The following is a 25597-nucleotide window of genomic DNA, read 5'->3' as shown; positions in this document are numbered from 1 at the left end:
ACTCCTTACCACTAGCGTGTCCCCCAACACTGGGCTGATCAGAGGATAGCGGCATCACATGTCCTTAAAATTGAGTGTTTATTTCAGCTGACTGTTGAGGAGTGAAATACTCCTTACCACTAGCGTGTCCCCTAACATCTGGCTGACCAGGGAATGGCGGCATCACATGTCCTAAAAACTTTGGGTTCATTTCAGCTGACTGTTGAGGAGTGAGATACTACTTACCACTAGCGTGTCCCCTAACATCGGGCTGATCAGAGGATGGCGGCCTCACATGTCCTTAAAATTAAGTGTTTATTTCTGGTGACTGTTGAGGAGTGAGATACTACTTACCACTAGCGTGTCCCCCAACACTGGGCTGACCAGAGGATGGCGGCCTCACATGTCCTAAAAACATTGGGTTCATTTCAGCTGACTGTTGAGGAGTGAGATACTCCTTACCACTAGCGTGTCCCCCAACATTTGGCTGACCAGAGGATGGAGGCGTCACATGTCCTTAAAATTGAGTGTTTATTTCAGGTGACTGTTGAGGAGTGAAATACTCCTTACCACTAGCGTGTCCCCTAACATCTGGGCTGACCAGGGAATGGCGGCATCACATGTCCTAAAAACTTTGGGTTCATTTCAGCTGACTGTTGAGGAGTGCGATGCTCCTTACCACTAACTTGTCCCCCAACACTGGGCTGACCAGAGGATGGAGGCATCACATGTCCTAAAAACATTGGGTTTATTTCAGCTGACTGTTGAGGAGTGAGATACTCCTTACCACTAGCGTGTCCCCCAACATTTGGCTGACCAGAGGATGGAGGCGTCACATGTCCTTAAAATTGAGTGTTTATTTCAGGTGACTGTTGAGGAGTGAAATACTCCTTACCACTAGCGTGTCCCCTAACATCTGGCTGACCAGGGAATGGCGGCATCACATGTCCTAAAAACTTTGGGTTCATTTCAGCTGACTGTTGAGGAGTGCGATGCTCCTTACCACTAACTTGTCCCCCAACACTGGGCTGACCAGAGGATGGAGGCATCACATGTCCTTAAAATTGAGTGTTTATTTCAGGTGACTGTTGAGGAGTGAGATACTACTTACCACTAACTTGTCTCCCATCACTGGGCTGATCAGGGGATGGCGGCATCACATGTCCTTAAAATTGAGTGTTTATTTCAGCTGACTGTTGAGGAGTGAAATACTCCTTACCACTAGCGTGTCCCCTAACATCTGGCTGACCAGAGGATGGAGGCGTCACATGTCCTTAAAATTGAGTGTTTATTTCAGGTGACTGTTGAGGAGTGAAATACTCCTTACCACTAGCGTGTCCCCTAACATCTGGCTGACCAGGGAATGGCGGCATCACATGTCCTAAAAACTTTGGGTTCATTTCAGCTGACTGTTGAGGAGTGAGATACTACTTACCACTAGCGTGTCCCCTAACATCGGGCTGACCAGGGAATGGCGGCATCACATGTCCTTAAAATTGAGTGTTTATTTCAGGTGACTGTTGAGAAGTGAGATACTACTTACCACTAGCGTGTCCCCCAACACTGGGCTGATCAGAGGATGGCGGCATCACATGTCCTAAAAACATTGGGTTTATTTCAGCTGACTGTTGAGGAGTGCGATGCTCCTTACCACTAACTTGTCCCCCAACACTGGGCTGACCAGAGGATGGAGGCGTCACATTTCCTTAAACATGGGGTTTATTTCAGGTGACTGTTGAGGAGTGGGATACTCCTTACCGCTAGCGTCTCCATTAACATCGGGCTGACCAGAGGATGGCGGCGTCACATGTCCTTAAAATTAAGTGTTTATTTCTGGTGACTGTTGAGGAGTGAGATACTACTTACCACTAGCGTGTCCCCCAACACTGGGCTGACCAGAGGATGGAGGCGTCACATTTCCTTAAACATGGGGTTTATTTCAGGTGACTGTTGAGGAGTGGGATACTCCTTACCGCTAGCGTCTCCATTAACATCGGGCTGACCAGAGGATGGCGGCGTCACATGTCCTTAAAATTAAGTGTTTATTTCTGGTGACTGTTGAGGAGTGAGATACTACTTACCACTAACTTGTCCCCCAACACTGGGCTGACCAGAGGATGGCGGCATCACATGTCCTAAAAACATTGGGTTTATTTCAGCTGACTGTTGAGGAGTGCGATGCTCCTTACCACTAACTTGTCCCCCAACACTGGGCTGATCAGAGGATGGCGGCCTCACATGTCCTAAAAACATTGGGTTCATTTCAGCTGACTGTTGAGGAGTGAGATACTCCTTACCACTAGCGTGTCCCCCAACATTTGGCTGACCAGAGGATGGAGGCGTCACATGTCCTTAAAATTGAGTGTTTATTTCAGGTGACTGTTGAGGAGTGAAATACTCCTTACCACTAGCGTGTCCCCTAACATCTGGCTGACCAGGGAATGGCGGCATCACATGTCCTAAAAACTTTGGGTTCATTTCAGCTGACTGTTGAGGAGTGCGATGCTCCTTACCACTAACTTGTCCCCCAACACTGGGCTGATCAGAGGATGGCGGCATCACATGTCCTTAAAATTGAGTGTTTATTTCAGGTGACTGTTGAGGAGTGCGATGCTCCTTACCATTAACTTGTCCCCCAACACTGGGCTGACCAGAGGATGGCGGCCTCACATGTCCTAAAAACATTGGGTTTATTTCAGCTGACTGTTGAGGAGTGGGATACTCCTTACCGCTAGCGTGTCCATTAACATCGGGCTGACCAGGGGATGGCGGCATCACATGTCCTTAAAATTGAGTGTTCATTTCAGGTGACTGTTGAGGAGTGGGATACTCCTTACCGCTAGCGTGTCCATTAACATCGGGCTGACCAGGGGATGGCGGCCTCACATGTCCTAAAAACTTTGGGTTCATTTCAGCTGACTGTTGAGGAGTGGGATACTCCTTACCGCTAGCGTGTCCATTAACATCGGGCTGACCAGGGGATGGCGGCATCACATGTCCTTAAAATTGAGTGTTCATTTCAGCTGACTGTTGAGGAGTGCGATGCTCCTTACCACTAACTTGTCCCCCAACACTGGGCTGACCAGAGGATGGAGGCATCACATGTCCTAAAAACATTGGGTTTATTTCAGGTGACTGTTGAGGAGTGGGATACTCCTTACCGCTAGCGTGTCCCCCAACACTGGGCTGATCAGAGGATGGCGGCATCACATGTCCTAAAAACATTGGGTTTATTTCAGGTGACTGTTGAGGAGTGAGATACTACTTACCACTAGCGTGTCCCCCAACACTGGGCTGACCAGAGGATGGAGGCGTCACATGTCCTTAAAATTGAGTGTTTATTTCAGGTGACTGTTGAGGAGTGAAATACTCCTTACCACTAGCGTGTCCCCTAACATCTGGCTGACCAGAGGATGGAGGCGTCACATGTCCTTAAAATTGAGTGTTTATTTCAGGTGACTGTTGAGGGAATCACAGCCCGGGTCGTCCCTTTATTTCAGGTGACTGTTGAGGAGTGAAATACTTTACTAGCGTGTCCCCCAACATCGGCTGACCAGAGGATGGGGCGTCACATGTCCTTAAAATTGAGTGTTTATTTCAGGTGACTGTTGAGGAGTGAAATACTCCTTACCACTAGCGTGTCCCCTAACATCTGGCTGACCAGGGAATGGCGGCATCACATGTCCTAAAAACTTTGGGTTCATTTCAGCTGACTGTTGAGGAGTGAGATACTACTTACCACTAGCGTGTCCCCTAACATCGGGCTGACCAGGGAATGGCGGCATCACATGTCCTTAAAATTAAGTGTTTATTTCAGGTGACTGTTGAGGAGTGAAATACTCCTTACCACTAGCGTGTCCCCTAACATCTGGCTGACCAGGCAATGGCGGCATCACATGTCCTAAAAACTTTGGGTTCATTTCAGCTGACTGTTGAGGAGTGCGATGCTCCTTACCACTAACTTGTCCCCCAACACTGGGCTGACCAGAGGATGGAGGCATCACATGTCCTAAAAACATTGGGTTTATTTCAGGTGACTGTTGAGGAGTGGGATACTCCTTACCGCTAGCGTGTCCCCCAACACTGGGCTGATCAGAGGATGGCGGCATCACATGTCCTTAAAATTGAGTGTTTATTTCAGGTGACTGTTGAGGAGTGAAATACTCCTTACCACTAGCGTGTCCCCCAACACTGGGCTGACCAGAGGATGGAGGCGTCACATGTCCTTAAAATTGAGTGTTTATTTCAGGTGACTGTTGAGGAGTGAAATACTCCTTACCACTAGCGTGTCCCCTAACATCTGGCTGACCAGAGGATGGCGGCCTCACATGTCCTAAAAACTTTGGGTTCATTTCAGCTGACTGTTGAGGAGTGCGATGCTCCTTACCACTACCCTAACATCGGGCTGACCAGGGAATGGCGGCATCACATGTCCTTAAAATTGAGTGTTTATTTCAGGTGACTGTTGAGAAGTGAGATACTACTTACCACTAGCGTGTCCCCCAGCACTGGGCTGACCAGAGGATGGAGGCGTCACATTTCCTTAAACATGGGGTTTATTTCAGGTGACTGTTGAGGAGTGGGATACTCCTTACCGCTAGCGTCTCCATTAACATCGGGCTGACCAGAGGATGGCGGCGTCACATGTCCTTAAAATTAAGTGTTTATTTCTGGGACTGTTGGAGTGATCCTTACCACTAACTTGTCCCCCAACACTGGGCTGACCAGGGGATGGCGGCCTCACATGTCCTAAAAACTTTGGGTTCATTTCAGCTGACTGTTGAGGAGTGGGATACTCCTTACCACTAGCGTGTCCATTAACATCGGGCTGACCAGGACAAGGGATGGCGGCCTCACATGTCCTAAAAACTTTGGGTTCATTTCAGCTGACTGTTGAGGAGTGGGATACTCCTTACCGCTAGCGTGTCCATTAACATCGGGCTGACCAGGGGATGGCGGCATCACATGTCCTTAAAATTGAGTGTTCATTTCAGCTGACTGTTGAGGAGTGCGATGCTCCTTACCACTAGCGTGTCCATTAACATCGGGCTGACCAGAGGATGGCGGCATCACATGTCCTAAAAACTTTGGGTTCATTTCAGCTGACTGTTGAGGAGTGAGATACTACTTACCACTAACTTGTCTCCCATCACTGGGCTGACCAGAGGATGGCGGCATCACATGTCCTTAAAATTGAGTGTTCATTTCAGCTGACTGTTGAGGAGTGAGATACACTTACCACTAACGTGTCCCCCAACACTGGGCTGACCAGAGGATGGCGGCCTCACATGTCCTAAAAACTTTGAGTGTTTATTTCAGCTGACTGTTGAGGAGTGAGATGCTCCTTACCACTAGCGTGTCCATTAACATCGGGCTGACCAGAGGATGGCGGCGTCACATGTCCTTAAAATTGAGTGTTCATTTCAGCTGACTGTTGAGGAGTGAGATACTACTTACCACTAGCGTGTCCCCTAACATCGGGCTGACCAGGGAATGGCGGCATCACATGTCCTTAAAATTGAGTGTTCATTTCAGCTGACTGTTGAGGAGTGAGATACTACTTACCACTAACTTGTCCCCCAACACTGGGCTGACCAGAGGATGGCGGCATCACATGTCCTAAAAAATTGGGTGTTATTTCAGCTGACTGTTGAGGAGTGAGATACTACTTACCACTAGCTTGTCCCCCAACACTGGGCTGACCAGAGGATGGCGGCATCACATGTCCTAAAAACATTGAGTGTTCATTTCAGCTGACTGTTGAGGAATGAGATACTACTTACCACTAGCGTGTCCCCTAACATCGGGCTGGCCAGAGGATGGCGGCATCACATGTCCTAAAAACATTGATTTCATTTCAGCTGACTGTTGAGGAGTGAAATGCTCCTTACCACTAGCGTGTCCCCCAACACTGGGCTGACCAGAGGATGGCGGCATCACATGTCCTAAAAACTTTGGGTTCATTTCAGCTGACTGTTGAGGAGTGAGATACTCCTTACCACTAGCGTGTCCCCTAACATCTGGGCTGACCAGAGGATGGCGGCATCACATGTCCTAAAAACATTGGGTGTTCATTTCAGGTGACTGTTGAGGAGTGAGATACTCCTTACCACTAGCGTGTCCCCCAACAATCTGGCTGACCAGGGAATGGCGGCATCACATGTCCTTAAAATTGAGTGTTTATTTCAGCTGACTGTTGAGGAGTGAGATACTACTTACCACTAGCGTGTCCCCTAACATCTGGGCTGACCAGAGGATGGCGGCATCACATGTCCTAAAAATTGAGTGTTCATTTCAGCTGACTGTTGAGGAGTGAGATACTACTTACCACTAACGTGTCCCCCATCACTGGGCTGACTAGGGGATGGCGGCCTCACATGTCCTAAAAACTTTGGGTTCATTTCAGCTGACTGTTGAGGAGTGAGATACTACTTACCACTAGCGTGTCCCCTAGCATCGGGCTGACCAGGGAATGGCGGCATCACATGTGCTAAAAACATTGGGTTTATTTCAGGTGACTGTTGAGGAGTGAGATACTACTTACCACTAACTTGTCTCCCATCACTGGGCTGATCAGGGGATGGCGGCCTCACATGTCCTAAAAACATTGGGTTCATTTCAGCTGACTGTTGAGGAGTGCGATGCTCCTTACCACTAACTTGTCCCCCAACACTGGGCTGATCAGAGGATGGCGGCATCACATGTCCTTAAAATTGAGTGTTTATTTCAGGTGACTGTTGAGGAGTGCGATGCTCCTTACCACTAACTTGTCCCCCAACACTGGGCTGACCAGAGGATGGCGGCATCACATGTCCTAAAAACTTTGGGTTCATTTCAGCTGACTGTTGAGGAGTGAAATACTCCTTACCACTAGCGTGTCCCCCAACATCTGGGCTGACCAGAGGATGGCGGCGTCACATGTCCTAAATACTTTGGGTTCATTTCAGTTGACTGTTGAGGAGTGGGATACTACTTACCATTATCTTCTCCCCCATCACTGGGCTGACCAGAGGATGGCGGCATCACATGTCCTTAAAATTGGTTTATTTCAGTGACTGTTGAGGAGTGAGATACTCCTTACCACTAGCGTGTCCATTAACATCGGGCTGACCAGGGGATGGCGGCATCACATGTCCTAAAAATTGAGTGTTCATTTCAGCTGACTGTTGAGGAGTGAGATACTCCTTACCACTAGCGTGTCCCCCAACACTGGGCTGACCAGAGGATGGCGGCATCACATGTCCTTAAAAATGGGGTGTTCATTTCAGGTGACTGTTGAGGAGTGGGATACTACTTACCACTAGCGTGTCCATTATCATCGGGGTGACCAGAGGATGGCGGCGTCACATGTCCTTAAAAATTGAGTGTTTATTTCAGGTGACTGTTGAGGAGTGAGATACTACTTACCACTAGCGTGTCCCCCAACACTGGGCTGACCAGAGGATGGCGGCATCACATGTCCTAAAAACTTGAGGTTTATTTCAGGTGACTGTTGAGGAGTGGGATGCTCCTTACCACTAGCTTGTCCATTAACACTGGGCTGACCAGAGGATGGCGGCGTCACATGTCCTTAAAATTAAGTGTTTATTTCTGGTGACTGTTGAGGAGTGGGATACTACTTACCACTAGCGTGTCCCCTAACATCGGGCTGACCAGAGGATGGCGGCCTCACATGTCCTAAAAACTTTGGGTTCATTTCAGCTGACTGTTGAGGAGTGAAATACTCCTTACCATTATCTTCTCCCCCATCACTGGGCTGACCAGAGGGATGGCGGCATCACATGTCCTAAAAACTTTGGGTTTATTTCAGGTGACTGTTGAGGAGTGGGATACTCCTTACCGCTAGCGTGTCCCTTAACATCGGGCTGACCAGGGGATGGCGGCCTCACATGTCCTAAAAACTGAGGGTTCATTTCAGCTGACTGTTGAGGAGTGAGATACTACTTACCACTAGCGTGTCCCCCAACATCGGGCTGACCAGAGGATGGCGGCATCACATGTCCTTAAAATTGAGTGTTCATTTCAGCTGACTGTTGAGGAGTGAGATACTACTTACCACTAACTTGTCTCCCATCACTGGGCTGACCAGGGGATGGCGGCCTCACATGTCCTAAAAACTTTGGGTTCATTTCAGCTGACTGTTGAGGAGTGAGATACTACTTACCACTAGCGTGTCCCCTAGCATCGGGCTGACCAGGGAATGGCGGCATCACATGTCCTTAAAATTGAGTGTTCATTTCAGCTGACTGTTGAGGAGTGAGATACTACTTACCACTAACTTGTCTCCCATCACTGGGCTGACCAGAGGATGGCGGCATCACATGTCCTTAAAATTGAGTGTTCATTTCAGCTGACTGTTGAGGAGTGAGATACTACTTACCACTAACTTGTCTCCCATCACTGGGCTGACCAGGGGATGGCGGCCTCACATGTCCTAAAAACTTTGGGTTCATTTCAGCTGACTGTTGAGGAGTGAGATACTACTTACCACTAGCGTGTCCCCTAACATCGGGCTGACCAGGGAATGGCGGCATCACATGTCCTTAAAATTGAGTGTTTATTTCAGCTGACTGTTGAGGAGTGAGATGCTCCTTACCACTAACTTGTCCCCCAACACTGGGCTGACCAGAGGATGGCGGCATCACATGTCCTTAAAATTGAGTGTTCATTTCAGCTGACTGTTGAGGAGTGAGATACTACTTACCACTAGCGTGTCCATTAACATCGGGCTGACCAGAGGATGGCGGCATCACATGTCCTTAAAATTGAGTGTTCATTTCAGCTGACTGTTGAGGAGTGAGATACTCCTTACCACTAGCGTGTCCCCCAACACTGGGCTGACCAGAGGATGGCGGCATCACATGTCCTTAAAATTGAGTGTTCATTTCAGCTGACTGTTGAGGAGTGCGATGCTCCTTACCACTAGCGTGTCCATTAACATCGGGCTGACCAGAGGATGGCGGCATCACATGTCCTTAAAATTGAGTGTTCATTTCAGCTGACTGTTGAGGAGTGAGATACTACTTACCACTAGCGTGTCCCCCAACACTGGGCTGACCAGAGGATGGCGGCCTCACATGTCCTAAAAACATTGGGTTTATTTCAGCTGACTGTTGAGGAGTGAGATACTCCTTACCACTAGCGTGTCCATTAACATCGGGCTGACCAGGGGATGGCGGCATCACATGTCCTTAAAATTGAGTATTTATTTCAGCTGACTGTTGAGGAGTGAAATACTCCTTACCATTATCTTCTCCCCCAACACTGGGCTGATCAGAGGATGGCGGCGTCACATGTCCTTAAAATTGAGTGTTTATTTCAGCTGACTGTTGAGGAGTGAGATACTACTTACCACTAGCGTGTCCCCAAACATCGGGCTGACCAGGGAATGGCAACATGTCCTTAAAATTTAGGCGGGGTCCTACTACAGCGACCAGGGGATGGCGGCGTCACATGTCCTTAAAATTGAGTGTTTATTTCAGCTGACTGTTGAGAAGTGTGATACTACTTACCACTAGCGTGTCCATTATCATCGGGGTGACCAGAGGATGGCGGCGTCACATGTCCTAAAAACTTTGGGTTCATTTCAGCTGACTGTTGAGGAGTGAGATACTCCTTACCACTAGCGTGTCCCCCAACACTGTGCTGACCAGAGGATGGCGGCGTCACATGTCCTAAATACTTTGGGTTTATTTCAGGTGACTGTTGAGGAGTGGGATACTCCTTACCACTAACGTGTCCCCCAACACTGGGCTGACCAGAGGATGGCGGCATCACATGTCCTAAAAACATTGGTGTTCATTTCAGGTGACTGTTGAGGAGTGAGATACTACTTACCAGTAGCGTGTCCCCTAACATCGGGCTGACCAGGGAATGGCGGCATCACATGTCCTTAAAATTGAGTGTTTATTTCAGCCGACTGTTGAGGAGTGAGATACTCCTTACCACTAGCGTGTCCCCCAACAATGGGCTGACCAGAGGATGGCGGCATCACATGTCCTAAAAACTTTGGGTTCATTTCAGCTGACTGTTGAGGAATGAGATACTACTTACCACTAGCGTGTCCCCTAACATCGGGCTGGCCAGAGGATGGCGGCATCACATGTCCTAAAAACATTGATTTCATTTCAGCTGACTGTTGAGGAGTGAGATACTACTTACCACTAGCGTGTCCCCCAACACTGGGCTGACCAGAGGATGGCGGCATCACATGTCCTTAAAATTGAGTGTTCATTTCAGCTGACTGTTGAGGAGTGAGATACTACTTACCACTAGCGTGTCCCCTAACATCGGGCTGACCAGAGGATGGCGGCGTCACATGTCCTTAAAATTAAGTGTTTATTTCTGGTGACTGTTGAGGAGTGCGATGCTCCTTACCACTAACTTGTCCCCCAACACTGGGCTGACCAGGGGATGGCGGCCTCACATGTCCTAAAAACTTTGGGTTCATTTCAGCTGACTGTTGAGGAGTGGGATACTCCTTACCGCTAGCGTGTCCCCTAGCATCGGGCTGACCAGGGAATGGCGGCATCACATGTCCTTAAAATTGAGTGTTTATTTCAGCTGACTGTTGAGGAGTGAGATACTATAATTTATGTTTGGTGGATACTCCTTACCACTAGCGTGTCCATTAACATCGGGCTGACCAGAGGATGGCGGCATCACATGTCCTAAAAATTGAGTGTTCATTTCAGCTGACTGTTGAGGAGTGAGATACTCCTTACCACTAACTTGTCCCCCAACACTGGGCTGACCAGAGGATGGCGGCATCACATGTCCTTAAAATTTGAGTGTTCATTTCAGCTGACTGTTGAGGAGTGAGATACTACTTACCACTAACTTGTCTCCCATCACTGGGCTGACCAGGGGATGGCGGCCTCACATGTCCTAAAAACTTTGGGTTCATTTCAGCTGACTGTTGAGGAGTGGGATACTCCTTACCGCTAGCGTGTCCATTAACATCGGGCTGACCAGGGAATGGCGGCATCACATGTCCTTAAAATTGAGTGTTTATTTCAGCTGACTGTTGAGGAGTGAGATACTCCTTACCACTAACGTGTCCCCCAACACTGGGCTGACCAGAGGATGGCGGCATCACATGTCCTTAAAATTGAGTGTTCATTTCAGCTGACTGTTGAGGAGTGAGATACTACTTACCACTAACTTGTCTCCCATCACTGGGCTGACCAGAGGATGGCGGCATCACATGTCCTAAAAACTTTGGGTTCATTTCAGCTGACTGTTGAGGAGTGAGATACTCCTTACCACTAGCGTGTCCCCCAACATCGGGCTGACCAGAGGATGGCGGCATCACATGTCCTTAAAATTGGGTGTTCATTTCAGCTGACTGTTGAGGAGTGAGATACTCCTTACCACTAGCGTGTCCCCCAACACTGGGCTGACCAGAGGATGGCGGCATCACATGTCCTAAAAATTGAGTGTTAATTTCAGCTGACTGTTGAGGAGTGAGATACTCCTTACCACTAGCGTGTCCCCTAACACTGGGCTGACCAGAGGATGGCGGCATCACATGTCCTTAAAAATTTGAGTGTTCATTTCAGCTGACTGTTGAGGAGTGAGATACTACTTACCACTAGCGTGTCCCCTAACATCGGGCTGGCCAGAGGATGGCGGCATCACATGTCCTAAAAACATTGATTTCATTTCAGCTGACTGTTGAGGAGTGAGATACTCCTTACCACTAGCGTGTCCCCTAACATCGGGGTGACCAGAGGATGGCGGCGTCACATGTCCTAAAAACTTTGGGTTCATTTCAGCTGACTGTTGAGGAATGAGATACTACTTACCACTAGCGTGTCCCCTAACATCGGGCTGACCAGGGAATGGCGGCATCACATGTCCTAAAAACTTTGGGTTCATTTCAGCTGACTGTTGAGGAGTGAGATACTACTTACCACTAGCGTGTCCCCCAACACTGGGCTGACCAGAGGATGGAGGCGTCACATGTCCTAAAAACTTTGGGTTCATTTCAGCTGACTGTTGAGGAGTGAGATACTCCTTACCACTAGCGTGTCCCCTAACATCTGGCTGACCAGGGAATGGCGGCATCACATGTCCTAAAAAACTTTGGGTTTATTTCAGCTGACTGTTGAGGAGTGAGATACTCCTTACCACTAACTTGTCCCCCAACACTCGGGCTGACCAGAGGATGGCGGCGTCACATGTCCTAAAAACTTTGGGTTTATTTCAGCTGACTGTTGAGGAGTGAGATTCTCCTTACCACTAGCGTGTCCCCCAACACTGGGCTGACCAGAGGATGGCGGCATCACATGTCCTAAAAACTTTGGGTTCATTTCAGCTGACTGTTGAGGAGTGAAATACTCCTTACCACTAGCGTGTCCCCTAACATCTGGCTGACCAGGGAATGGCGGCATCACATGTCCTAAAAACTTTGGGTTCATTTCAGCTGACTGTTGAGGAGTGGGATACTCCTTACCACTAGCGTGTCCATTAACATGGGGCTGACCAGGGGATGGCGGCATCACATGTCCTTAAAATTGAGTATTATTTCAGCTGACTGTTGAGGAGTGAGATACCAACTAGCGTCCCCCATAACATCTGGGCTGACCAGGGGATGGCGGCATCACATGTCCTTAAAATTGAGTGTTCATTTCAGCTGACTGTTGAGGAGATTCTACGTGTCCAAAACATCGGGCTGACCAGAGGATGGCGGCATCACATGTCCTTAAAATTGAGTATTTATTTCAGCTGACTGTTGAGAAGTGTGATACTACTTACCACTAGCGTGTCCCCCAACACTGGGCTGACCAGGGAATGGCGGCATCACATGTCCTAAAAACATTGGGTTTATTTCAGCAGACTGTTGAGGAGTGAGATACTCCTTACCACTAGCGTGTCCCCCAACATCTGGGCTGACCAGAGGATGGCGGCATCACATGTCCTAAAAAATTGAGTGTTTATTTCAGGTGACTGTTGAGGAGTGAGATACTCCTTACCACTAGCGTGTCCCCTAACATCTGGGCTGACCAGAGGATGGCGGCATCACATGTCCTAAAAACTTTGGGTTCATTTCAGCTGACTGTTGAGGAGTGCGATGCTCCTTACCACTAACTTGTCCCCCAACACTGGGCTGACCAGAGGATGGCGGCATCACATGTCCTAAAAACATTGGGTTTATTTCAGGTGACTGTTGAGGAGTGAAATACTCCTTACCACTAGCGTGTCCCCTAACATCTGGCTGACCAGAGGATGGCGGCCTCACATGTCCTAAAAACTTTGGGTTCATTTCAGCTGACTGTTGAGGAGTGAGATACTACTTACCACTAGCGTGTCCCCTAACATCGGGCTGACCAGGGAATGGCGGCATCACATGTCCTTAAAATTGAGTGTTCATTTCAGCTGACTGTTGAGGAGTGAGATACTACTTACCACTAACTTGTCTCCCATCACTGGGCTGACTAGGGGATGGCGGCCTCACATGTCCTAAAAACTTTGGGTTCATTTCAGCTGACTGTTGAGGAGTGAGATACTACTTACCACTAGCGTGTCCCCTAGCATCGGGCTGACCAGGGAATGGCGGCATCACATGTCCTTAAAATTGAGTGTTCATTTCAGCTGACTGTTGAGGAGTGAGATACTACTTACCACTAACTTGTCCCCCAACACTGGGCTGACCAGAGGATGGCGGCATCACATGTCCTTAAAATTGAGTGTTCATTTCAGCTGACTGTTGAGGAGTGAGATACTACTTACCACTAACTTGTCTCCCATCACTGGGCTGACCAGGGGATGGCGGCCTCACATGTCCTAAAAACTTTGGGTTCATTTCAGCTGACTGTTGAGGAGTGAGATACTACTTACCACTAGCGTGTCCCTTAACATCGGGCTGACCAGGGGATGGCGGCATCACATGTCCTTAAAATTAGTGTTCATTTCAGCTGACTGTGAGGAGTGAGATGCTGTCCCCCAACACTGGGCTGACCAGAGGATGGCGGCATCACATGTCCTTAAAATTGAGTGTTCATTTCAGCTGACTGTTGAGGAGTGAGATACTACTTACCACTAACTTGTCTCCCATCACTGGGCTGACCAGAGGATGGCGGCATCACATGTCCTTAAAATTGAGTGTTCATTTCAGCTGACTGTTGAGGAGTGAGATGCTCCTTACCACTAGCGTGTCCCAACAGGCGACCAGGATGGCGGCTCACATTCCTAATGGTTTATTTTTCTTCACTAGCGTGTCCATTAACATCGGGCTGACCAGAGGATGGCGGCATCACATGTCCTTAAAATTGAGTGTTCATTTCAGCTGACTGTTGAGGAGTGAGATACTACTTACCGCTATCTTCTCCCCCATCACTGGGCTGACCAGAGGATGGCGGCATCACATGTCCTTAAAATTGAGTGTTCATTTCAGCTGACTGTTGAGGAGCGGGATACTCCTTACCGCTAGCGCGTCCATTATCATCGGGGTGACCAGAGGATGGCGGCATCACATGTCCTTAAAATTGAGTGTTCATTTCAGCTGACTGTTGAGGAGTGAGATGCTCCTTACCACTAACTTGTCCCCCAACACTGGGCTGACCAGAGGATGGCGGCATCACATGTCCAAAAAACTTTGGGTTCATTTCAGCTGACTGTTGAGGAGTGAGATACTACTTACCACTAGCGTGTCCATTAACATCGGGCTGACCAGAGGATGGCGGCATCACATGTCCTTAAAATTGAGTGTTTATTTCAGCTGACTGTTGAGGAGTGAGATGCTCCTTACCACTAGCGTGTCCATTAACATCGGGCTGACCAGAGGATGGCGGCGTCACATGTCCTTAAAATTGAGTGTTCATTTCAGCTGACTGTTGAGGAGTGAGATACTACTTACCACTAGCGTGTCCCCCAACATCTGGGCTGACCAGAGGATGGCGGCATCACATGTCCTAAAAAATTGAGGTTCATTTCAGCTGACTGTTGAGGAGTGAGATACTACTTACCGCTAGCGTGTCCCCATTAACATCGGGCTGACCAGAGGATGGCGGCCTCACATGTCCTTAAAATTGAGTGTTCATTTCAGCTGACTGTTGAGGAGTGAGATACTACTTACCACTAGCGTGTCCCCCAACACTGGGCTGACCAGTGGATGGCGGCATCACATGTCCTTAAAATTGAGTGTTTATTTCAGCTGACTGTTGAGGAGTGAGATACTCCTTACCACTAACTTGTCCATTAACATCGGGCTGACCAGAGGATGGCGGCATCACATGTCCTTAAAAATTGAGTGTTCATTTCAGCTGACTGTTGAGGAGTGAGATACTACTTACCACTAGCGTGTCCCCCAACACTGGGCTGACCAGGGAATGGCGGCATCACATGTCCTAAAAACATTGGGTTTATTTCAGCAGACTGTTGAGGAGTGAGATACTCCTTACCACTAGCGTGTCCCCCAACACTGTGCTGACCAGAGGATGGCGGCCTCACATGTCCTAAAAACTTTGGGTTCATTTCAGCTGACTGTTGAGGAATGAGATACTACTTACCACTAGCGTGTCCCCTAACATCGGGCTGGCCAGAGGATGGCGGCATCACATGTCCTTGAAATTCGGTGTTTATTTCAGGTGACTGTTGAGGAGTGAGATACTACTTACCACTAACTTGTCCCCCAACACTGAGCTGACCAGGGAATGGCGGCATCACATGTCCTAAAAACTTTGGGTTCATTTCAGCTGACTGTTGAGGAGTGAGATACTACTTACCACTAGCGTGTCCCCTAACATCGGGCTGACCAGGGAATGGCGGCATCACATGTCCTTAAAATTGAGTGTTCATTTCAGCTGACTGTTGAGGAGTGAGATACTACTTACCACTAACTTGTCCCCCAACACTGGGCTGACCAGAGGATGGCGGCATCACATGTCCTAAAAACTTTGGGTTCATTTCAGCTGACTGTTGAGGAGTGAAATACTCCTTACCACTAGCGTGTCCCCTAACATCTGGCTGACCAGGGAATGGCGGCATCACATGTCCTTAAAATTGAGTGTTCATTTCAGCTGACTGTTGAGGAGTGAGATACTCCTTACCACTAACTTGTCCCCCAACACTGGGCTGACCAGGGATGGGCTCACATGTCCTAAAATGGGTTTTTCTGTCTTAAATTGGTGTTCATTCAGCTGACTGTTGAGGAGTGAGATACTACTTACCACTAGCGTGTCCCCCAACATCTGGGCTGACCAGAGGATGGCGGCATCACATGTCCTAAAAACTTGGGTTTATTTCAGCTGACTGTTGAGGAGTGAGATACTCCTTACCACTAACTTGTCCCCTAACACTGGGCTGACCAGAGGATGGCGGCATCACATGTCCTTAAAAATTGAGTGTTCATTTCAGCTGACTGTTGAGGAGTGAGATACTACTTACCACTAGCGTGTCCATAACACTGGGCTGACCAGAGGATGGCGGCATCACATGTCCTTAAAATTGAGTGTTCATTTCAGCTGACTGTTGAGGAGTGGGATACTACTTACCATTATCTTCTCCCCCATCACTGGGCTGACCAGAGGATGGCGGCCTCACATGTCCTAAAAACTTTGGGTTCATTTCAGCTGACTGTTGAGGAGTGGGATACTCCTTACCGCTAGCGTGTCCATTAACATCGGGCTGACCAGGGGATGGCGGCATCACATGTCCTTAAAATTGGTGTTCATTTCAGCTGACTGTTGAGGAGTGAGATGCTCCTTACCACTAACTTGTCCCCCAACACTGGGCTGACCAGAGGATGGCGGCATCACATGTCCTAAAAACTTTGGGTTTATTTCAGCTGACTGTTGAGGAGTGAGATACTACTTACCACTAGCGTGTCCCCCAACAACTGGGCTGACCAGAGGATGGCGGCATCACATGTCCTTAAAAATTGGGTTTATTTCAGCTGACTGTTGAGGAGTGAGATACTCCTTACCACTAGCGTGTCCCCCAACACTGGGCTGACCAGAGGATGGCGGCATCACATGTCCTTAAAAATTGAGTGTTTATTTCAGGTGACTGTTGAGGAGTGAGATACTCCTTACCACTAGCGTGTCCCCCAACACTGGGCTGACCAGAGGATGGCGGCATCACATGTCCTTAAAATTGAGTGTTCATTTCAGCTGACTGTTGAGGAGTGCGATGCTCCTTACCACTAACTTGTCCCCCAACACTGGGCTGACCAGGGGATGGCGGCCTCACATGTCCTAAAAACTTTGGGTTCATTTCAGCTGACTGTTGAGGAGTGGGATACTCCTTACCGCTAGCGTGTCCATTAACATCGGGCTGACCAGGGAATGGCGGCATCACATGTCCTTAAAATTGAGTGTTTATTTCAGCTGACTGTTGAGGAGTGAGATGCTCCTTACCACTAACTTGTCCCCCAACACTGGGCTGACCAGAGGATGGCGGCATCACATGTCCTAAAAACTTTGGGTTCATTTCAGCTGACTGTTGAGGAGTGAGATACTACTTACCACTAGCGTGTCCCCCAACACTGGGCTGATCAGAGGATGGCGGCATCACATGTCCTTAAAATTGAGTGTTTATTTCAGGTGACTGTTGAGGAGTGCGATGCTCCTTACCACTAACTTGTCCCCCAACACTGGGCTGACCAGAGGATGGCGGCATCACATGTCCTAAAAACTTTGGGTTCATTTCAGCTGACTGTTGAGGAGTGGGATACTCCTTACCACTAGCGTGTCCATTAACATCGGGCTGACCAGAGGATGGCGGCATCACATGTCCTTAAAAATTGAGTGTTCATTTCAGCTGACTGTTGAGGAGTGAGATACTCCTTACCACTAGCGTGTCCCTCAACATCGGGCTGACCAGAGGATGGCTAAATTGCTTGCACACACGTCCCCCACACGGATGGCGGCTCACATGTCCTAAAAACTTTGGGTTTCATTTCAGCTGACTGTTGAGGAGTGGGATACTCCTTACCGCTAGCGTGTCCATTAACATCGGGCTGACCAGGGGATGGCGGCATCACATGTCCTTAAAATTTGAGGTTCATTTCAGCTGACTGTTGAGGAGTGAGATACTCCTTACCACTAGCGTGTCCCCTAACATCGGGCTGACCAGAGGATGGCGGCATCACATGTCCTTAAAAATTGAGTGTTCATTTCAGGTGACTGTTGAGGAGTGAGATACTACTTACCACTAGCGTGTCCCCCAACACTGGGCTGACCAGAGGATGGCGGCCTCACATGTCCTAAAAACTTTGGGTTCATTTCAGCTGACTGTTGAGGAGTGAGATACTACTTACCACTAGCGTGTCCCCCAACACTGGGCTGACCAGAGGATGGCGGCATCACATGTCCTAAAAAATTAGTGTTTATTTCAGCTGACTGTTGAGGAGTGTGATACTACTTACCTCTAGCGTGTCCCCCAACATCTGGGCTGACCAGTGGATGGCGGCATCACATGTCCTTAAAATTGAGTGTTCATTTCAGCTGACTGTTGAGGAGTGAGATACTACTTACCACTAGCTTGTCCCCCAACACTGGGCTGACCAGAGGATGGAGGCATCACATGTCCTAAAAACATTGGGTTCATTTCAGCTGACTGTTGAGGAGTGAGATACTACTTACCACTAGCGTGTCCCCTAACATCGGGCTGACCAGGGAATGGCGGCATCACATGTCCTTAAAATTGAGTGTTCATTTCAGCTGACTGTTGAGGAGTGAGATACTACTTACCACTAGCGTGTCCCCTAACATCGGGCTGACCAGGGAATGGCGGCATCACATGTCCTTAAAATTGAGTGTTCATTTCAGCTGACTGTTGAGGAGTGAGATACTCCTTACCGCTAGCGTGTCCATTATCATCGGGGTGACCAGAGGATGGCGGCGTCACATGTCCTTAAAATTAAGTGTTCATTTCAGCTGACTGTTGAGGAGTGAGATACTACTTACCACTAGCGTGTCCCCCAACACTGGGCTGACCAGAGGATGGCGGCATCACATGTCCTAAAAACTTTGGGTTTATTTCAGGTGGCTGTTGAGGAGTGGGATACTCCTTACCGCTATCTTCTCCCCCATCACTGGGCTGACCAGGGGATGGCGGCATCACATGTCCTTAAAATTGAGTGTTCATTTCAGCTGACTGTTGAGGAGTGAGATGCTCCTTACCACTAACTTGTCCCCCAACACTGGGCTGACCAGAGGATGGCGGCATCACATGTCCTTAAAATTGAGTGTTCATTTCAGCTGACTGTTGAGGAGTGAGATACTACTTACCACTAACTTGTCTCCCATCACTGGGCTGACCAGGGGATGGCGGCCTCACATGTCCTAAAAACTTTGGGTTCATTTCAGCTGACTGTTGAGGAGTGGGATACTCCTTACCGCTAGCGTGTCCATTAACATCGGGCTGACCAGGGAATGGCGGCATCACATGTCCTTAAAATTGAGTGTTTATTTCAGCTGACTGTTGAGGAGTGAGATGCTCCTTACCACTAACTTGTCCCCCAACACTGGGCTGACCAGAGGATGGCGGCATCACATGTCCTAAAAACTTTGGGTTCATTTCAGCTGACTGTTGAGGAGTGAGATACTACTTACCACTAGCGTGTCCCCCACATACATGGGCTGACCAGAGGATGGCGGCATCACATGTCCTTAAAAATTGAGTGTTTATTTCAGCTGACTGTTGAGGAGTGAGATGCTCCTTACCACTAACTTGTCCCCCAACACTGGGCTGACCAGAGGATGGCGGCATCACATGTCCTTAAAATTGAGTGTTCATTTCAGCTGACTGTTGAGGAGTGAGATGCTCCTTACCACTAGCGTGTCCATTAACATCGGGCTGACCAGAGGATGGCGGCATCACATGTCCTTAAAATTGAGTGTTCATTTCAGCTGACTGTTGAGGAGTGAGATACTACTTACCACTAGCGTGTCCCCCAACACTGGGCTGACCAGAGGATGGCGGCCTCACATGTCCTAAAAACATTGGGTTTATTTCAGCTGACTGTTGAGGAGTGGGATACTCCTTACCGCTAGCGTGTCCATTAACATCGGGCTGACCAGAGGATGGCGGCGTCACATGTCCTTAAAATTGAGTGTTCATTTCAGCTGACTGTTGAGGAGTGAGATACTACTTACCACTAGCGTGTCCCCTAACATCGGGCTGACCAGGGAATGGCGGCATCACATGTCCTTAAAATTGAGTGTTCATTTCAGCTGACTGTTGAGGAGTGAGATACTACTTACCACTAACTTGTCCCCTAACATCGGGCTGACCAGAGGATGGCGGCCTCACATGTCCTAAAAACTTTGGGTTCATTTCAGCTGACTGTTGAGGAGTGAAATACTCCTTACCATTATCTTCTCCCCCATCACTGGGCTGACCAGAGGATGGCGGCATCACATGTCCTTAAAATTGAGTGTTCATTTCAGCTGACTGTTGAGGAGTGAGATACTACTTACCACTAGCTTGTCCCCCAACACTGGGCTGATCAGAGGATGGCGGCGTCACATGTCCTAAAAAACATTGAGGTTTATTTCAGCTGACTGTTGAGGAGTGAGATACTACTTACCACTAGCGTGTCCCCCAACATCGGGCTGACCAGAGGATGGCGGCATCACATGTCCTTAAAAATTGAGTGTTCATTTCAGCTGACTGTTGAGGAGTGAGATACTACTTACCACTAGCGTGTCCCCATAACATCGGGCTGACCAGAGGGATGGCGGCATCACATGTCCTAAAAACTTGGGGTTCATTTCAGCTGACTGTTGAGGAGTGAGATACTCCTTACCTACTAGCGTGTCCCCTAGCATCGGGCTGACCAGGGAATGGCGGCATCACATGTCCTTAAAATTGAGTGTTCATTTCAGCTGACTGTTGAGGAGTGAGATACTACTTACCACTAACTTGTCTCCCATCACTGGGCTGACCAGAGGATGGCGGCATCACATGTCCTTAAAATTGAGTGTTCATTTCAGCTGACTGTTGAGGAGTGAGATACTCCTTACCACTATCTTCTCCCCCAACACTGGGCTGATCAGAGGATGGCGGCCTCACATGTCCTAAAAACTTTGGGTTCATTTCAGCTGACTGTTGAGGAGTGGGATACTCCTTACCGCTAGCGTGTCCATTAACATCGGGCTGACCAGGGAATGGCGGCATCACATGTCCTTAAAATTGAGTGTTTATTTCAGCTGACTGTTGAGGAGTGAGATGCTCCTTACCACTAACTTGTCCCCCAACACTGGGCTGACCAGAGGATGGCGGCATCACATGTCCTAAAAACATTGATTTCATTTCAGCTGACTGTTGAGGAGTGAAATGCTCCTTACCACTAGCGTGTCCCCCAACACTGGGCTGACCAGAGGATGGCGGCATCACATGTCCTTAAAATTGAGTGTTTATTTCAGCTGACTGTTGAGGAGTGAGATACTACTTACCACTAGCGTGTCCCCCAACACTGGGCTGACCAGAGGATGGCGGCCTCACATGTCCTAAAAACTTTGGGTTTATTTCAGCTGACTGTTGAGGAGTGGGATACTCCTTACCGCTAGCGTGTCCATTAACATCGGGCTGACCAGGGGATGGCGGCATCACATGTCCTTAAAATTGAGTGTTCATTTCAGCTGACTGTTGAGGAGTGAGATACTACTTACCACTAACTTGTCCCCCAACACTGGGCTGACCAGAGGATGGCGGCATCACATGTCCTTAAAATTGAGTGTTCATTTCAGCTGACTGTTGAGGAGTGAGATACTACTTACCACTAACTTGTCTCCCATCAACATCGGGCTGACCAGGGGATGGCGGCCTCACATGTCCTAAAAACTTTGGGTTCATTTCAGCTGACTGTTGAGGAGTGAGATACTACTTACCACTAGCGTGTCCCCCAACACTCGGGCTGACCAGGGGATGGCGGCATCACATGTCCTAAAAAATTGGGTTTATTTCAGCTGACTGTTGAGGAGTGAGATACTCCTTACCCTAGCGTGTCCCTTAACATCGGGCTGACCAGAGGATGGCGGCATCACATGTCCTTAAAATTGAGTGTTCATTTCAGCTGACTGTTGAGGAGTGAGATACTACTTACCACTAACTTGTCTCCCATTAACACTGGGCTGACCAGAGGATGGCGGCCTCACATGTCCTAAAAACTTTGAGGTTCATTTCAGCTGACTGTTGAGGAGTGAGATACTACTTACCACTAGCGTGTCCCCTAACACTGGGCTGACCAGAGGATGGCGGCATCACATGTCCTAAAAACTTTGGGTTTATTTCAGCTGACTGTTGAGGAGTGAGATACTCCTTACCGCTAGCGTGTCCCTTAACATCGGGCTGACCAGGGAATGGCGGCATCACATGTCCTTAAATCTGAGTGTTTATTTCAGGTGACTGTTGAGGAGTGAGATACTACTTACCACTAACTTGTCCCCCAACACTGAGCTGACCAGGGAATGGCGGCATCACATGTCCTTAAATCTGAGTGTTTATTTCAGGTGACTGTTGAGGAGTGAGATACTCCTTACCACTAACGTGTCCCCTAACACTAGGCTGACCAGGGAATGGCGGCATCACATGTCCTTAAAAATTTGGGTTCATTTCAGCTGACTGTTGAGGAGTGAGATACTCCTTACCGCTAGCGTGTCCCTTAACATCGGGCTGACCAGAGGATGGCGGCATCACATGTCCTTAAAATTGAGTGTTTATTTCAGCTGACTGTTGAGGAGTGAGATGCTCCTTACCACTAACTTCTGTCCCCCAACACTGGGCTGACCAGAGGATGGCGGCCTCACATGTCCTAAAAACTTTGGGTTCATTTCAGCTGACTGTTGAGGAGTGAGATACTACTTACCACTAGCGTGTCCCCCAACACTGGGCTGACCAGAGGATGGCGGCATCACATGTCCTAAAAACATTGGGTTTATTTCAGGTGACTGTTGAGGAGTGAAATACTCCTTACCACTAGCGTGTCCCCTAACACTGGGCTGACCAGAGGATGGCGGCATCACATGTCCTTAAAAATTGAGTGTTCATTTCAGCTGACTGTTGAGGAGTGAGATACTCCTTACCACTAGCGTGTCCCTTAACATCGGGCTGACCAGAGGATGGCGGCCTCACATGTCCTAAAAACTTTGGGTTCATTTCAGCTGACTGTTGAGGAGTGCGATGCTCCTTACCACTAACTTGTCCCCCAACACTGGGCTGACCAGAGGATGGCGGCATCACATGTCCTAAAAACATTGGGTTTATTTCAGGTGACTGTTGAGGAGTGGGATACTCCTTACCGCTAGCGTGTCCATTAACATCGGGCTGACCAGGGGATGGCGGCCTCACATGTCCTAAAAATTGAGTGTTCATTTCAGCTGACTGTTGAGGAGTGAGATACTACTTACCACTAGCGTGTCCCCTAACATCGGGCTGACCAGGGAATGGCGGCATCACATGTCCTTAAAATTGAGTGTTCATTTCAGCTGACTGTTGAGGAGTGAGATACTACTTACCACTAACTTGTCTCCCATCACTGGGCTGACTAGGGGGATGGCGGCATCACATGTCCTAAAAACATTGGGTTTATTTCAGGTGACTGTTGAGGAGTGAAATACTCCTTACCACTAGCGTGTCCCCTAACATCTGGCTGACCAGGGAATGGCGGCATCACATGTCCTTAAAATTGAGTGTTCATTTCAGCTGACTGTTGAGGAGTGAGATACTACTTACCACTATCTTCTCCCCCAACACTGGGCTGACCAGAGGATGGCGGCATCACATGTCCTTAAAATTGAGTGTTTATTTCAGCTGACTGTTGAGAAGTGTGATACTACTTACCACTAGCGTGTCCATTATCATCGGGGTGACCAGAGGATGGCGGCGTCACATGTCCTAAATACTTTGGGTTTATTTCAGGTGACTGTTGAGGAGTGGGATACTACTTACCACTAGCGTGTCCATTATCATCGGGGTGACCAGAGGATGGCGGCGTCACATGTCCTAAATACTTTGCGTTCATTTCAGCTGACTGTAGAGGAGTGAAATACTCCTTACCACTAGCGTGTCCATTAACATCGGGCTGACCAGAGGATGGCGGCATCACATGTCCTTAAAATTGAGTGTTCATTTCAGCTGACTGTTGAGGAGTGAGATACTACTTACCACTAACTTGTCTCCCATCACTGGGCTGACCAGAGGATGGCGGCATCACATGTCCTTAAAATTGAGTGTTCATTTCAGCTGACTGTTGAGGAGTGAGATACTACTTACCACTAGCGTGTCCCCCAACACTGGGCTGACCAGAGGATGGCGGCCTCACATGTCCTTAAAAACTGGGGTTCATTTCAGCTGACTGTTGAGGAGTGAAGGATACTCCTTACCGCTAGCGTGTCCATTAACATCGGGCTGACCAGAGGATGGCGGCATCACATGTCCTTAAAATTGAGTGTTTATTTCAGCTGACTGTTGAGGAGTGAGATACTCCTTACCACTAGCGTGTCCCCCAACATCTGGGCTGACCAGAGGATGGCGGCATCACATGTCCTTAAAAATTGAGTGTTCATTTCAGCTGACTGTTGAGGAGTGAGATACTCCTTACCACTAACTTGTCCCCCAACACTGGGCTGACCAGAGGATGGCGGCATCACATGTCCTAAAAAACTTTGGGTTCATTTCAGCTGACTGTTGAGGAGTGAGATACCTACCACCATGTCCCCCAACACCGGGCTGACCAGGGGATGGCGGCATCACATGTCCTAAAACATTGGTGTTCATTTCAGCTGACTGTTGAGGAGTGGGATACTCCTTACCTCTAGCGTGTCCATTAACATCGGGCTGACCAGAGGATGGCGGCATCACATGTCCTTAAAATTGAGTGTTCATTTCAGCTGACTGTTGAGGAGTGAGATTCTACTTACCACTATCTTGTCCCCCAACACTGGGCTGACCAGGGGATGGCGGCATCACATGTCCTAAAAACATTGGGTTCATTTCAGCTGACTGTTGAGGAGTGAGATACTCCTTACCGCTAGCGTGTCCATTAACATCGGGCTGACCAGAGGATGGCGGCGTCACATGTCCTTAAAATTGAGTGTTCATTTCAGCTGACTGTTGAGGAGTGAGATACTCCTTACACACGTGTCCCCCAACATGGGCTGACCAGAGGATGGCGGCATCACATGTCCTAAAAAAATTGGTGTTCATTTCAGCTGACTGTTGAGGAATGAGATACTACTTACCACTAGCGTGTCCCCTAACATCGGGCTGGCCAGAGGATGGCGGCATCACATGTCCTTGAAATTCGGTGTTTATTTCAGGTGACTGTTGAGGAGTGAGATACTACTTACCACTAGCGTGTCCCCCAACACTGGGCTGACCAGAGGATGGCGGCCTCACATGTCCTAAAAACTTTGGGTTCATTTCAGCTGACTGTTGAGGAGTGGGATACCCTTACCGCTTGTCCATTAAAGCTCAATGCCTAAAATGGTTTATTTCAGCTGACTGTGAGGAGTGGGATACTCCTTACCGCTAGCGTGTCCATTAACATCGGGCTGACCAGGGGATGGCGGCATCACATGTCCTAAAAATTTGAGGGTTCATTTCAGCTGACTGTTGAGGAGTGAGATACTACTTACCACTAGCGTGTCCCCCAACACTGGGCTGACCA

General features: G+C 48.6%; 1 protein-coding gene across 2 annotated transcripts in view; it reads right to left on the bottom strand.

The window, feature by feature from the left end:
* RB195_017050 (uncharacterized protein) overlaps positions 1-25597 on the bottom strand; it is a gene marked incomplete at both ends in the record, with an annotated part of 52602 nt that overhangs the window by 5893 nt on the left and 21112 nt on the right. Inside the window, 170 exons of one of the 2 annotated variants that reach the window (XM_064183870.1) lie at positions 10-63; positions 118-171; positions 226-279; positions 334-495; positions 581-712; positions 767-820; positions 875-1036; positions 1091-1144; positions 1199-1252; positions 1307-1360; positions 1415-1468; positions 1523-1684; positions 1738-1791; positions 1846-1899; positions 1953-2006; positions 2061-2114; positions 2169-2330; positions 2385-2546; positions 2601-2762; positions 2817-2978; positions 3033-3194; positions 3249-3302; positions 3357-3410; positions 3611-3664; positions 3719-3772; positions 3827-3988; positions 4043-4096; positions 4151-4204; positions 4259-4312; positions 4390-4413; positions 4468-4521; positions 4575-4628; positions 4675-4841; positions 4871-4949; positions 5004-5057; positions 5112-5165; positions 5219-5272; positions 5329-5382; positions 5437-5490; positions 5545-5598; positions 5653-5706; positions 5763-5924; positions 6308-6361; positions 6416-6469; positions 6524-6685; positions 6740-6868; positions 6957-7010; positions 7061-7222; positions 7278-7331; positions 7387-7548; positions 7603-7656; positions 7820-7873; positions 7928-7981; positions 8036-8089; positions 8144-8197; positions 8252-8305; positions 8360-8413; positions 8468-8521; positions 8576-8629; positions 8684-8737; positions 8792-8845; positions 8900-8953; positions 9008-9169; positions 9224-9277; positions 9332-9403; positions 9492-9761; positions 9817-9870; positions 9925-9978; positions 10033-10086; positions 10141-10194; positions 10249-10302; positions 10357-10518; positions 10596-10757; positions 10813-10974; positions 11029-11082; positions 11137-11298; positions 11353-11514; positions 11571-11732; positions 11787-11840; positions 11895-12056; positions 12119-12274; positions 12329-12490; positions 12739-12792; positions 12988-13119; positions 13174-13227; positions 13282-13335; positions 13390-13443; positions 13498-13551; positions 13606-13659; positions 13714-13767; positions 13822-13875; positions 13943-13966; positions 14021-14074; positions 14195-14245; positions 14300-14353; positions 14408-14461; positions 14624-14677; positions 14732-14785; positions 14924-15004; positions 15059-15112; positions 15167-15220; positions 15276-15437; positions 15492-15545; positions 15600-15653; positions 15708-15761; positions 15816-15977; positions 16032-16081; positions 16235-16313; positions 16365-16421; positions 16476-16637; positions 16691-16744; positions 16907-16960; positions 17016-17069; positions 17124-17285; positions 17340-17393; positions 17448-17501; positions 17556-17717; positions 17773-17812; positions 17870-17970; positions 18025-18078; positions 18134-18187; positions 18242-18295; positions 18381-18404; positions 18459-18512; positions 18567-18620; positions 18675-18728; positions 18783-18836; positions 18891-19052; positions 19107-19160; positions 19215-19376; positions 19431-19484; positions 19539-19703; positions 19758-19811; positions 19866-20027; positions 20082-20135; positions 20190-20351; positions 20406-20459; positions 20516-20569; positions 20625-20680; positions 20735-20789; positions 20844-20897; positions 20952-21113; positions 21168-21329; positions 21384-21545; positions 21600-21653; positions 21708-21764; positions 21902-21979; positions 22034-22090; positions 22146-22307; positions 22362-22415; positions 22470-22523; positions 22578-22631; positions 22796-22957; positions 23013-23174; positions 23229-23282; positions 23337-23390; positions 23554-23607; positions 23662-23715; positions 23770-23823; positions 23878-24039; positions 24094-24147; positions 24202-24255; positions 24312-24365; positions 24530-24583; positions 24636-24794; positions 24849-25010; positions 25091-25114; positions 25170-25223; positions 25278-25331; positions 25433-25510. In XM_064183870.1, the coding sequence (XP_064039751.1) occupies positions 10-63; positions 118-171; positions 226-279; positions 334-495; positions 581-712; positions 767-820; positions 875-1036; positions 1091-1144; positions 1199-1252; positions 1307-1360; positions 1415-1468; positions 1523-1684; positions 1738-1791; positions 1846-1899; positions 1953-2006; positions 2061-2114; positions 2169-2330; positions 2385-2546; positions 2601-2762; positions 2817-2978; positions 3033-3194; positions 3249-3302; positions 3357-3410; positions 3611-3664; positions 3719-3772; positions 3827-3988; positions 4043-4096; positions 4151-4204; positions 4259-4312; positions 4390-4413; positions 4468-4521; positions 4575-4628; positions 4675-4841; positions 4871-4949; positions 5004-5057; positions 5112-5165; positions 5219-5272; positions 5329-5382; positions 5437-5490; positions 5545-5598; positions 5653-5706; positions 5763-5924; positions 6308-6361; positions 6416-6469; positions 6524-6685; positions 6740-6868; positions 6957-7010; positions 7061-7222; positions 7278-7331; positions 7387-7548; positions 7603-7656; positions 7820-7873; positions 7928-7981; positions 8036-8089; positions 8144-8197; positions 8252-8305; positions 8360-8413; positions 8468-8521; positions 8576-8629; positions 8684-8737; positions 8792-8845; positions 8900-8953; positions 9008-9169; positions 9224-9277; positions 9332-9403; positions 9492-9761; positions 9817-9870; positions 9925-9978; positions 10033-10086; positions 10141-10194; positions 10249-10302; positions 10357-10518; positions 10596-10757; positions 10813-10974; positions 11029-11082; positions 11137-11298; positions 11353-11514; positions 11571-11732; positions 11787-11840; positions 11895-12056; positions 12119-12274; positions 12329-12490; positions 12739-12792; positions 12988-13119; positions 13174-13227; positions 13282-13335; positions 13390-13443; positions 13498-13551; positions 13606-13659; positions 13714-13767; positions 13822-13875; positions 13943-13966; positions 14021-14074; positions 14195-14245; positions 14300-14353; positions 14408-14461; positions 14624-14677; positions 14732-14785; positions 14924-15004; positions 15059-15112; positions 15167-15220; positions 15276-15437; positions 15492-15545; positions 15600-15653; positions 15708-15761; positions 15816-15977; positions 16032-16081; positions 16235-16313; positions 16365-16421; positions 16476-16637; positions 16691-16744; positions 16907-16960; positions 17016-17069; positions 17124-17285; positions 17340-17393; positions 17448-17501; positions 17556-17717; positions 17773-17812; positions 17870-17970; positions 18025-18078; positions 18134-18187; positions 18242-18295; positions 18381-18404; positions 18459-18512; positions 18567-18620; positions 18675-18728; positions 18783-18836; positions 18891-19052; positions 19107-19160; positions 19215-19376; positions 19431-19484; positions 19539-19703; positions 19758-19811; positions 19866-20027; positions 20082-20135; positions 20190-20351; positions 20406-20459; positions 20516-20569; positions 20625-20680; positions 20735-20789; positions 20844-20897; positions 20952-21113; positions 21168-21329; positions 21384-21545; positions 21600-21653; positions 21708-21764; positions 21902-21979; positions 22034-22090; positions 22146-22307; positions 22362-22415; positions 22470-22523; positions 22578-22631; positions 22796-22957; positions 23013-23174; positions 23229-23282; positions 23337-23390; positions 23554-23607; positions 23662-23715; positions 23770-23823; positions 23878-24039; positions 24094-24147; positions 24202-24255; positions 24312-24365; positions 24530-24583; positions 24636-24794; positions 24849-25010; positions 25091-25114; positions 25170-25223; positions 25278-25331; positions 25433-25510 (14331 nt within the window). Of the gene's footprint in view, positions 1-9; positions 64-117; positions 172-225; positions 280-333; positions 496-580; positions 713-766; positions 821-874; positions 1037-1090; positions 1145-1198; positions 1253-1306; positions 1361-1414; positions 1469-1522; positions 1685-1737; positions 1792-1845; positions 1900-1952; positions 2007-2060; positions 2115-2168; positions 2331-2384; positions 2547-2600; positions 2763-2816; positions 2979-3032; positions 3195-3248; positions 3303-3356; positions 3411-3610; positions 3665-3718; positions 3773-3826; positions 3989-4042; positions 4097-4150; positions 4205-4258; positions 4313-4389; positions 4414-4467; positions 4522-4574; positions 4629-4674; positions 4842-4870; positions 4950-4978; positions 5058-5111; positions 5166-5218; positions 5273-5328; positions 5383-5436; positions 5491-5544; positions 5599-5652; positions 5707-5762; positions 5925-6307; positions 6362-6415; positions 6470-6523; positions 6686-6739; positions 6869-6956; positions 7011-7060; positions 7223-7277; positions 7332-7386; positions 7549-7602; positions 7657-7819; positions 7874-7927; positions 7982-8035; positions 8090-8143; positions 8198-8251; positions 8306-8359; positions 8414-8467; positions 8522-8575; positions 8630-8683; positions 8738-8791; positions 8846-8899; positions 8954-9007; positions 9170-9223; positions 9278-9331; positions 9404-9491; positions 9762-9816; positions 9871-9924; positions 9979-10032; positions 10087-10140; positions 10195-10248; positions 10303-10356; positions 10519-10595; positions 10758-10812; positions 10975-11028; positions 11083-11136; positions 11299-11352; positions 11515-11570; positions 11733-11786; positions 11841-11894; positions 12057-12118; positions 12275-12328; positions 12491-12738; positions 12793-12987; positions 13120-13173; positions 13228-13281; positions 13336-13389; positions 13444-13497; positions 13552-13605; positions 13660-13713; positions 13768-13821; positions 13876-13942; positions 13967-14020; positions 14075-14194; positions 14246-14299; positions 14354-14407; positions 14462-14623; positions 14678-14731; positions 14786-14923; positions 15005-15058; positions 15113-15166; positions 15221-15275; positions 15438-15491; positions 15546-15599; positions 15654-15707; positions 15762-15815; positions 15978-16031; positions 16082-16234; positions 16314-16364; positions 16422-16475; positions 16638-16690; positions 16745-16906; positions 16961-17015; positions 17070-17123; positions 17286-17339; positions 17394-17447; positions 17502-17555; positions 17718-17772; positions 17813-17869; positions 17971-18024; positions 18079-18133; positions 18188-18241; positions 18296-18380; positions 18405-18458; positions 18513-18566; positions 18621-18674; positions 18729-18782; positions 18837-18890; positions 19053-19106; positions 19161-19214; positions 19377-19430; positions 19485-19538; positions 19704-19757; positions 19812-19865; positions 20028-20081; positions 20136-20189; positions 20352-20405; positions 20460-20515; positions 20570-20624; positions 20681-20734; positions 20790-20843; positions 20898-20951; positions 21114-21167; positions 21330-21383; positions 21546-21599; positions 21654-21707; positions 21765-21901; positions 21980-22033; positions 22091-22145; positions 22308-22361; positions 22416-22469; positions 22524-22577; positions 22632-22795; positions 22958-23012; positions 23175-23228; positions 23283-23336; positions 23391-23553; positions 23608-23661; positions 23716-23769; positions 23824-23877; positions 24040-24093; positions 24148-24201; positions 24256-24311; positions 24366-24529; positions 24584-24635; positions 24795-24848; positions 25011-25090; positions 25115-25169; positions 25224-25277; positions 25332-25432; positions 25511-25597 lie in introns of both variants that reach the window. The other variant, XM_064183869.1, reaches the window with a different exon arrangement.

The sequence above is a fragment of the Necator americanus genome, chromosome II (assembly GCF_031761385.1).
Source record: "Necator americanus strain Aroian chromosome II, whole genome shotgun sequence".
Classification (NCBI taxonomy): Eukaryota; Metazoa; Nematoda; class Chromadorea; order Rhabditida; family Ancylostomatidae; genus Necator; species Necator americanus.
The sequence above is the reverse complement of the archived record's forward strand: the minus strand, read 5'-3'. Positions and strand labels throughout refer to the sequence as shown.